The sequence below is a fragment of the Callorhinus ursinus genome, unplaced genomic scaffold (assembly GCF_003265705.2).
Source record: "Callorhinus ursinus isolate GAN/ISIS: 27379988/994484 unplaced genomic scaffold, GSC_fseal_2.0 scaffold1, whole genome shotgun sequence".
Taxonomy (NCBI): Eukaryota; Metazoa; Chordata; class Mammalia; order Carnivora; family Otariidae; genus Callorhinus; species Callorhinus ursinus.
This window is the reverse complement of record NW_027397063.1, coordinates 6,648,476-6,659,701: the sequence shown is the minus strand read 5'-3', so window position 1 is coordinate 6,659,701 and position 11,226 is coordinate 6,648,476. Positions and strand designations below refer to the sequence as shown.

General features: G+C 39.7%; 2 protein-coding genes across 2 annotated transcripts; one reads left to right on the top strand and one right to left on the bottom strand.

The window, feature by feature from the left end:
• Positions 1–489: 489 nt before the first annotated feature.
• Positions 490–1,002, bottom strand: LOC112820770 (keratin-associated protein 13-1-like). The gene has a single exon (XM_025867745.2). It carries the CDS (start codon positions 1,000–1,002, stop codon positions 490–492), a length of 513 nt encoding a protein of 170 aa, XP_025723530.1.
• A 5,246-nt stretch (positions 1,003–6,248) lies between these two features.
• LOC112820761 (keratin-associated protein 13-1-like) lies at positions 6,249–6,773 on the top strand. Its single transcript, XM_025867732.2, has one exon. The coding sequence runs from the start codon at positions 6,249–6,251 to the stop codon at positions 6,771–6,773; it is 525 nt and encodes a 174-aa protein (XP_025723517.1).
• The last annotated feature ends 4,453 nt before the right edge of the window (positions 6,774–11,226 follow it).

Sequence of the window (11,226 nt, the reverse complement as noted above, 5' to 3'; positions counted from 1 at the left end):
TTATTCAAACCCCTGAGATTTCGTTGAGAAAAAGGCTGTACCTAGAAACTGTGGGCCTCCAAGGAACTGCTTAAACAGGGGGAAATACTCAAACCCAACCAAAATTAGCGCACAGGCATTAAAATCTGAACTTTCCAAAGCCCATTAACTAAAGCACTGATAACACAAATCCGAGTTGACACATTACTAATAAATAACAACATATTTGGAGAGCAGAATGAAGATTTTATTAAAATAAAATCATTTGACTTTCCGCCTATTTTTTGGGAGAAACGCAAACCATAAATTCTATCAACAGTGCAATTTGAATTACTCGTTAATCTTGTAGTTTGACAGAGTTCTTCTATCAGCCAGTGTTTGAGGGCTGGTGAGGTAGTTACCAGTGATCAGGGAATATTAGATACTTTTTAATGGAAGAAATTAAGATAATAAATAATCTCAGGACAGAATCTACATTTCTCGAATGGATTTTGCTCTTCAACACGCTAATCAGTAGAAGTCAGATCTACAGTGTGGCCAGTAACAAGATGAATGGAAACTCCTGGAAGGGAAATAGATTGGGTGACAGAAACTGGATCCATAACACAGGGAAGGGAAGCCATAGACTCTAAAACCCAGGGGTCTGAAGCCCTGGGATCCACAGCCCAGTGAGTAGCAGCTTCTGGATCCATAGCCCAGGGAGCAACAGCTGCTGGACCCAATGCCCATAGACCCAGGGTAAGCAGTCCAGCAGGGACTGCAGAGTGTGGAGGTCCTCCAGCGGTAGCAGGACGTCTGGCGGGGGCTGGACACCACACGGGATGTCGGGCAGCTCTTGGGCTCACAGCAGGTCTCCTGACAGCCACTGGGGAGGGAGGAGCCCAGCTGGCAGGTGCTGGGAGAGCAGAGGTGAGTGCGGCAGACCAGGTTGCTGGGGTAAGAGCCACAGGAGGAGCCTGGGTAGTGCAGGTAGCCCCCACGGGAACAGGAGGAGAAGTTTCCAGAGCAGCAGCTGTAGCACATGTTGGCAGGAGGTGTGAGTTTGGCTGAGTGACAGCGAGAAGATTCTGAGGTTGAATTTCATCTCTGGGCTGGGGTGTTTATATACTCGCAGCAATAGGTGTGGTAACCTGCACGGTCATCCTTGACATATCTGTGTGCCCTCATTTACATATGGGTAACTCAGTAATCTCTGTAATTGCAGTTGAATAATTTCCCACATTTGGATTTATGGATGCTATAATTTTGGTGTTACAACCAAAGCCAATGAACTGCTCCTCTGTCAGAAATACCGTGACTGTTTGACATTAATGTTCATCCATCTCAGCCGGGAAAGCACTTCCTTTGCTCTTGCCATAACCTTCATGTGTTTTATTCCTGGCAATAATGGGCACATACTTTTCCTAAATGGCAGGAAATGAGATATAACTATTTTTCTGCTTTGTCAATTGATCAGAGATATAGTTTTGGCTTTAATAGGAACAGACTAAATACTGACCTTACTTGTCACCATGTTTTCTCATTTTCCAAAATTATTATCCATCTATATCCACATTCTATTACACAGTATGTCTCAGATGCAATGGAAAGGGGGGGAAATGGGGGTCTTAGGAGGAGAATCAAAGAGCTAAGCAATATTGAAATGAGGGAAGAAATGGTTGGGTTTTAGGTTCAGTGTGTCTGATATGAGTCCTGTAATCCTAACAGTTTCTCATCCATATGCATATCAACGCTGAGACTTTCCTTCTCAGATCTTCAACTGCAGGAGGCTGAGTTGGCCAAGGGCCCCATGTGCTGCGGTGCAGCAGAGATACTAGATAAGCTCTGTCCTGGGACACATGGGACTTCTTTGATGGCCGATGACTGAGGATTCTCCAATGGCCTCAAGCAGTTATGCCTAGTCTGTGCGGCTGCCTCAGGCACTGTGGTCAGACTTGTGCCGGGTCTGACAGCCCTCCTCTCCTTCTTCACCCCTCCTCCAACTCTTCTCTCAAAGACATTTCCCAAATGAAATCTGTGTGCCTTTAATTCCATCTCAGTGTCAAGCCAGCTCTAGTCATGCCCTTCATCATTTTTAGTAAATTCTCAACCATATTCTCTTCAAATATCGTTTGTCTCATTTTCATCTCCCTTTTTCTGAGATTCTAATTATAAGCAAAATACACTATTAAACTATGTTACATATGCCTTTTATACTCTTTTCTTTTTCATGCTTTTCGTTCTTTTTATCTCTTTATACTTAACTTTGGGAATTTCTTTCTATCCCATCTCCCAATTCATTAATTGTCTGTTTATCTTTGTTTCATCTCCTGATAAAACACATCAATTAAGTTTTACAGATCAGTTAGTATATTGCAAATTTCCGAAATTTCAATGATGTTCTGTTACATGGCTTTTAGTTTTCTGCCAAAATTCTCAATCATATCTTTACTTCTTTAAATATAATAATTCCTTGATAATATCTTCCAATTTCCTAATGTTAAATTCTTCACATTGATAACTTAATGTCTGATTTTGGCACATGCACTATGTATTTCAGATTCTATATTCTGGTGTTCTCTTTTGTTTTAGTCTTTTCTTCTCATATTCCTACTATATATGTGTATATATATATATATATATGAAATACACACATACACATCCCAGAATAATTTACCTTCCTCCAGAAAGAATTTACTTATGTTTCAGGCAGGCTGCTAGGATAAGGTCACCAGCATCCTAGATCATTTTATCCAATCAGGGATTGAGATAATTCAAACCTGGGCTTCACTCCTTATGAAGAGCTATTTATTAGCACTTCAACTTTACTTCTAGGATTTGGCTCTCTAAGGTCTGGGATATTTGCCATGATCTCAATTCCAATAGACACTGAATTCCAATTTTATTTTTTAAGCCCAGTGAGTTTGTGGAATTCTCTTAGCCTCTCAGTTACTACTTTCAAAATCAACATATAATTTTTTTCTTTTTAAAAATTTTTATTGTTAGGTTAATCACCATACATTACATCATTAGTTTTTGATGTAGTGTTCCATGATTCATTATTTGCGTATAACACCCAGTGCTCCACGCAGAACGTGCCCTCTTTAATACCCATCACCAGGCTAACCCATCCCCCCACCCTCTTCCCTCTAGAACCCTCAGTTTGTTATTCAGAGTCCATCATCTCATGGTTCGTCTCCCCCTCCGATTTCCCCCCTTCATTCTTCCCCTGTTGTTATCTGCTTTTTTTTTTTTAACATATATTGCATTATTTGTTTCAGAGGTACAGGTCTGTGATTCAACAGTCTTGCACAATTCACAGTGCTCACCATAGCACCTACCCTCCCTAATGTCTGTCACCCAGCCACCCCATCCCTCCCACCCCCCACCACTCCAGCAACGCTCAGTTTGTGTCCTGAGATTAAGAATTCCTCATATCAGTGAGGTCATATGATACATGCCTTTCTCTGGTTGACTTATTTCACTCAGCATAACACCCTCCAGTTCCATCCACGTCAAAATCAACATATCATTTTAAGAGAATAGCAACTCCAGACGTAGGCTTATTTTATTTATTTATTTATTTATTACTTCAGTTCTGGCCCATATAGTACCTCTGGGACTCTGGAATACTTAGGTATTTCTCTGAAGTTTTCAAACAGAGATGATGATGATGATGATGATGTATTTTCACAGATTTTCTATTCTCATTGAGAAGAAGGGTTCAGTGTTTTAAGCAATGTTAACTTGCTAATTTTACATAATTTTGAACAACTTACTTATTTTTAAAATACAAGGGAATGCTTCAAATAAGTGAGGATCTACAGAGAAGGTGGCCATTTAAAAGTCATTATAGTAGTTGCACTGGTAATAGATGACACCTACCAAATTTCAGGAAATTCAAATGCTACAGTTGTGGGTATTCAGCCTTTCTTTCCAACCCTGTCTCCCATTTTCACACTATATATGCTTTACTTTGTGTCGCAATATGATCTGAATTTACCATGTGACTTCACACCCTCTGCTTTTCTTATCCCATTTTATCCTTCCAGATCTTATCTTATTCTTTTCCATATTTACGGTATCTCTGCTTTTCTAGTGACACCTCATTCCCAACAGAAGCTCTCACACCCTGCCTACATCCCCTGGATAATCATCTTTAAACTCTGAAGTGTACGATTACTGGGGGTATCTATAAAACTCTGCCCAAGGACTTTTTCACTCCACAAGAACTTGCTGAGCCCTGTGTGGGGAATTCTCCACTAGGATTGGGTTTCAGTTGTCCACAGTGGTGCCTGGCTTAGTAACGCACCCCACATTGCCTTCCTTCCATTGTCTGCCACATTTCTCATACTCCCCTGCAGGTAATTACTGGTATCCTCTCCAAAATAAACAACTTGCATTTGAGCTCATGTTCTCAACCACTGTTCTTGGATAATTTATAGAAAAAAATACATACTTGGATACCTCACTGATATGTTTATTGAGAAATCTTCAATGTTTCTCCACCTTATAAAATTTAAATGAAATGATCCCTAGGGAGAAATGCCAAGAATATATTACAGAGACAAATGTGCTTTAATATTGCATGTAGCACATTTTTAAATACTTTTAATATTATTGTTGTGAGTTTATTACAGTTTTATTAGTAAAATTAAACTTTGCCATCAACCATGATAGTACATTCTCTTGGGCTTAGAATATCATTTAACTGATTTTACTTAATTAATTAATTTATTTATTTTTAGAGAGAGAGAGTGGGTGGGAGGGTGGGACAGAGGGCGAAGGAGAGAGAGAATCTTAGGCAGTCTCCATGCCTACGGTGGAGCCTGACATGGGGCTCAATCCCAAGACCCTGAGATCATGACCTGAGCTGAAACCAAGAGTCAGATGCTTAACCAACTGCGCCATCCTTGCCCCCCTATTTTATTTATTTTTTAACTGATTTTATTTTAACATTGAACTTAGAAAGCAGCCAGTTATAGTCTAAGAATATGATAAATTATCAAACTTTTTAAAAATTTGAATCTATAGTTAAGCGATGGCAAAAAATAACAAAACAAGAAAAACAGAGAAAACCAAACTTAAACACAGAAAAAAAAAAACAAGAATGAAAAATGGTGCGGGGACAGATAGAGTTGGGGAGAGAGAAAGAGAAGGAGAGAGGAGAGAGATTGATTCATGTATTTCCAGAGGAAAAGGGACTTGGAAAAGAAACATTTAGGCAGGAGAATGCAGGGTGGTACCAGGCTGTGCAAGTGCCAGAAAATCATTCAAAACCTGTGAAGTGAAAAGCTAAGTAAGATATTCTAAGACATTAGAAGCCCTGGATTTTTTTAAATGTAGATGATAAAATGGATAATACATCAACTTTCATAAAATATACTAAATTTGAATGGTTCTAATTCTAAAGACATTGGGATGGAACAGATCATCTTTTAAGAGTGCACTAGAAAAAAGGCTGAAGTCTCTGAGCTTTCTCTGTTCCTCCTTCAGCTGCCCTCATCAGACTAGTGTTTTCCCCTTGACTGCCTAGAGATGGGCCTAGATTGATCTTCCTTGGGATTGCTTCAGCTGAGCCCTTGTGTTGTCACCTTATCTTTAGATATGTGGCAAGGTGTCTGTCAGTGTCTAGCCATCTCTGTCTTTGTTTTATCTATTTTTGGTCTCTGTTCATTGGACAAGAGACCCACTGGGTAACCACTACTCGATGCATTCTTTCTCTATTGCTGGCATAACAAATTACCACCAAGTAATTCTGGAGCATGTGGAGTACAGTGACAAGGTGGATCATTCCTGGAAGGCTCCATCCAGGTAGAAACACTGCCTCTGATCCATTGTACCAGGAAAAAAAAATGATGTGATTTCATTCCCTACTCTTAGGAGGAAAGCATCCACCAGAAAAACCATATGTTGATACACAGGAAGCAGATGTAGGTAGCATAAGCCCAAGGAAAAGCTGTCCTGGCTGTGGTGTTTTCCTCCTCATGATGGGATGAACATAAACGTCAAACATTCGTGGCATTTCTGACAGAGGAGCAGTTCATTGGCTTTGGTTGTAACACCAAGATTATAGCATCCATAAATCCAAATGTGGGAAATTATTCAACTGCAATTACAGAGATTACTGAGTTACCCATATGTAAATGAGGGCACACAGATATGTCAAGGATGACCGTGCAGGTTACCACACCTATTGCTGCGAGTATATAAACACCCCAGCCCAGAGATGAAATTCAACCTCAGAATCTTCTCGCTGTCACTCAGCCAAACTCACACCTCCTGCCAACATGTGCTACAGCTGCTGCTCTGGAAACTTCTCCTCCTGTTCCCGTGGGGGCTACCTGCACTACCCAGGCTCCTCCTGTGGCTCTTACCCCAGCAACCTGGTCTGCCGCACTCACCTCTGCTCTCCCAGCACCTGCCAGCTGGGCTCCTCCCTCCCCAGTGGCTGTCAGGAGACCTGCTGTGAGCCCAAGAGCTGCCCGACATCCCGTGTGGTGTCCAGCCCCCGCCAGACGTCCTGCTACCGCTGGAGGACCTCCACACTCTGCAGTCCCTGCTGGACTGCTTACCCTGGGTCTATGGGCATTGGCTCCAGCAGCTGTTGCTCCCTGGGCTATGGATCCAGAAGCTGCTACTCACTGGGCTGTGGATCCCAGGGCTTCAGACCCCTGGGTTTTAGAGTCTATGGTTTTCCTTCTCTGAGCTGTGGATCCAGATTCTGCCACCCATCCTACTTCACCTCTAAGAGCTACCGGTCATTGTGTTACAGGCCACCCTGTGGATCTGGCTTCTATAGAGCAACTTGTTGAGGTTCAGATGCTTTTGAGTATTGATGTTAGTCTCTACTCAGTACAGCCATTGTTTTCATTTCCACCAATTACTACTATTCTTTTATTCCTAAATCATCAGTTTCTTGTAGCACCTACTTTTGGCCAACTGAACTTAATGAGTAATCTCAAATGAAGTCCCAAATTCTGTACTATTGATAGAATATATGCTATTGGATTTCTATTGAAAAGCAATTGAAAATGAAAATTTTAATCTAATAAATTTTTGTAATCTGGCACTCAAATATATTGTCCATCTTCTTTTTATTATAATTATTTTCCTGTAGTTTTTGTATTTTATGGATTTGGGAGATTTTGATAAAGATCAATAAGACTCTGAGACTGGGTTTGGGCACATACAATATGATAGATTTGAGCAAGTTTCTGTTGATATTGGCTATGTTTCCTGTCGGGAGTGTTCATTTCCTGGAGGTCCATATTTTGCATGTTTCAATGTCAATGACACTTGGCTGAGAATAGGGTCATGAATTTTTGCTGATAAAGAAAAACAAAGAAATTGGTACATAAACTAGAAATGCAGACAAGAATATAATATAATTTATAAGGTGAGGTTATACATCAATAGACACATACCTCAAAGTCTAGCATCTGAGTGTGGATTTTCAGCAGAAAAAGGGCTTTAACTCCCAGGACAGATGCTATGTATGCTCTTTGTCAGTTAGCCTAAGTGCCATGATCCTTGCCTACCACAGGTGTTGTGTTCCTGAGCCTTACCTATAAACACATGTGAGTTTCAAAATGATCTTAGGTAGGGAGTAACTGGGTTAAGGAAGTGTGAATAACCTCCTGGTGCTTCTCCAGGGTTCAACATTTCAAGCTAAGAGCAACACACCTGAGCTGAGCAGTGTTGACAACATTTATGTTCATTAGTCTTAGCCTCTATCTCCATCTCCCCCAAATAGAACTGAAGACAAGAACTTGGGTGCAGAAGGTTTACTTGGTACAAGATCCCAGGGATCAAGTTTCGGAGATCATGGAAGGTTAAAAAATCAGAGAGGAAAATCTCATCAAGGACATATTTTTTAGTTAATATTACAGTGGGCAATGGGAACTCAATCCTTCTGGGTCTTTTTAGGAACTTATAGAATGACTCTTAGAATTATTTACCCCAGAATCTGATCAACAGGCAGAAGCATTTATCCATCAGCTTTTACCAGCATTTATCCACCTCTCTCATTGGTTCAATGTTGTCCCAGATGTATGTTAACTTCCTGGAACTTCATTCAGTGTGCAAAGGAGGATTATCATGGACTCCATTTGTTTTCCTGGCTGTGACCTAAGAGAAGCTCAGGTAGAGAGTGAAAGAAATGCTGTGTCTTGGAGGAGAAAAAACTGTCTGTGCAAAGAGAGTTGAAGTCTGCATGAAATTGTTCATCATAGCTGTGCCTGGGATCTGCTGAGAGAATGAGGATATAAGGGAGGGCACAAGAGGTGTCAGATATACCACTTTCAGGGCATCTGGGTGGCTCAGTCCTTAAGCGTCTGCCTTCGGCTCAGGTCATGATCTCAGGGTCCTGGAATCGAGCCCCGCGTCGGGCTCCCTGCCAAGTGGGGAGCCTGCTTCTCCCTCTCCCACTCCCCCTGCTTGTGTTCCCTCTCTCGCTGTGTCTCTCTCAGTCAAATAAATAAATGAAATCTTAGAAAAAAAAAGATATATCACTTTCATTTAATGCTCAAACATCCCTGTGAGAAAGATAAACATTATGTCCTATAGACCTTTCCAGACATAAGGGAATAAAAACTCAAAAGGTTTAGAAGCTTGTCAAACTTTATAAATCAAAGATCTTGTAGAATCTGACCTCTTGAATCTATCTTTTATTGTTCTTTCTGGATTTTTTTAATATGCAACTCATTGTTTAACCAAAGAGTACCTGACTACCTCTGGTACTACCAAAATTCCTTTATATGAATAGGCTTCAACTCCTATGGGATCTCATTTCATTAGCCTCATGAATAGTATCTAGAATAAAGAGTAGAAATGAAAAAAAAATAGACTTTAGGAGAAAAACATGAAGGAAGGGTGAGCTAATTTCATTTGAAAATATTTGTATTAACTATAGTACCTAATAAAAGACTGAGAGAAATATTTGACTACCTCTCAGGAAGACATCCCTGGAAATCCTGAGTCCTATGACAAATCTTATATTCTTCACTTTAATTATTATTATTAGTGTCACATCATGATGTTCCCTTCCTCAATACCTAACACTATGAACAAAAATAACTTAAAAAAAAAAGCCCTCTCACATCTTACTTGGTATATTCAAGTTCAATATCAGCAACCAAAAATTAGAGATGATCAGCTTCTTGTTAAAATTAAAAAAAAATAAACTAAATAAGAAGATAAAGATGATTCTTACGTAACTTGACAGATTTCTTAATTTCCCTTCAGATGCGCCAACAAACACTGTTGCTCCTAGAAGCTTTTCTCTGAAAATTAAAAAAAAAAAAAAAAAAGGGAAATTGCCAAAATCTTGTGACATCTCCCAGAAACTGTAAGCTGCATTCCCATCTTGGTGAGTCAGGTTGACGGAGTGGAGGCAATCTGAGTAAAATCATGGGAAAGTCCTCGAGTAGAGAAAAGGAGTACTTTTTGCTCAGAAGTAGCATAGGTGTGTGGGGCTGGGGCAGGGTGGAGGTGCGGGGGGGGGGGGGGATTTAGAATCCAGTTTGGCAGAATAGTAGCCCAAGCAAGAAACAGAAGAAAAGCTCTTGGGTGTGCTTTATTATGTAAAATAGCATACTAACAGCCTAAAAACCAGCAACACAAAGGCACAAGGATAATAATACAACAGAGGTGGTTGATGAGGTAAGGAAAAGCATTGATTACCAAACTAACTTACTGTGGGTATACATGACTGCTTTTAAAGTTTTAAAACTACTGCCTCCACTTTCATTAGCAGAATATTGCAGTTTGTTTGGATACAATTATGAGTTATTTATTTACAATACTTAAAAACTGTTATTTCTTCTCCATAGCAATCTTACTTGTCTTTACCAAGATGTTGTCCTTTACCAGATTTGCATTTTTTTATTATTACTGAGGCAACCAATAATTTTATCTTCAATGTTGACCTTTTTAAATAACTTTACATTAACATTGTCAATCAGAACATTATGAACTTTAGTTGGATTCTTCATCCTGTGCTGGGGAGAAGAACATTTTACTTCTACTCTTGAGGTTCTTTGGCTGGTCTAATAATTAAATTGATTTAAAACAGGAGTAAAACAAAAGTTTAATAACTTTATAACTCTAAGGTGGGGAGTAACCCCTTGAAATGGTCAAAGCCATCACCTTAAATACCATCTTCAGCTAAAGACAAAGGAAGATATTGGGGGTAGGGAGTCAGTTATGGAGGTGACCAGGAAAAGCTCAGTAAACAAGGCTGAAGTTATTATGCAGATTGAGGTCCTCACCTTCTCCACTGACAAGAGTTCTTAGACTGTTGAGTCCTTCCCCTTTTCCTGGCACGGGGTGGGAGACATCTTACAAACAGAGGTTTCCCTTATGAATATAAATGTATCTTATAAAAGGGTAACTTCTACTCAATTTTCAGATCTTCTTTTGTGCCTGCATTTTCTTAAAAATAACCAGCTTAAAATAATTGACAGGACAAGGAGGAATATTTTGAGGTGGCAGATTTTGCTCCCCTTCAAATGAATGAAGAGATCAAACCATTATTAGAATTTGTTCATTTTCTACGTGAAGCATTTGACAATACAGACATAAAGCTTCCTTCATCTATTCCTAAGTGAAGTTTTACTGCTGCTAATAGAAGAGCACACCAATAGCTATTGCTTTAGTGTGTGTGTTGTTTTGCATGCACAGGAAAACTTAGGGTTTAACGTGAGTAAAAATCATTTAGAATAGCTATTTGACCTCAATGAAAATGTATGCATCCCAGTGATCTATTAACACATCTTTTGCGACTGCTAACAATAAATCATCATCTTTGGAAGCAACTGGTGACACAAATTTCCCAGAAAGAGAACTCAAATACAGAAAGAAAATAGAGTCTTATTCGAGCCCCAGTTAGGACAGCCGCCCAGGAAACAGGATCTTCGGGAGAAAGAAAGTTCTCCAGAGAATGAACAGTCTTTACAGGATAATAGGCTTTTCTTCATCTTGGAAAAGCTCAAAAAAATTATAGATGAGCATATAGGCAGAAATCCCAAGTTTTAACATTAAGGAATTCGGGCAGTAGGAGCACTGATCAATTTCTCAAGGACAAGATGGTTTTCCTTTAGGCTACTCATTCACAGAGCAGATGTACAATACATGCATGGTGGGCCATAAGTCAGGCTTCTCGTTGAACAAAGTTTATGTACAGTCATGCAGACTTAGAAGTCTAAAACGGCTTCTTTTGTATATCAGATCTTTAGAGAGTATTTCTCTCATCATAATCATCTTAAA

Bases quoted from the DNA above. Each gene is read 5' to 3' on its own strand.
- LOC112820770 (XM_025867745.2), bottom strand. From the start codon at position 1,002: ATGTGCTACAGCTGCTGCTCTGGAAACTTCTCCTCCTGTTCCCGTGGG.
- LOC112820761 (XM_025867732.2), top strand. From the start codon at position 6,249: ATGTGCTACAGCTGCTGCTCTGGAAACTTCTCCTCCTGTTCCCGTGGG.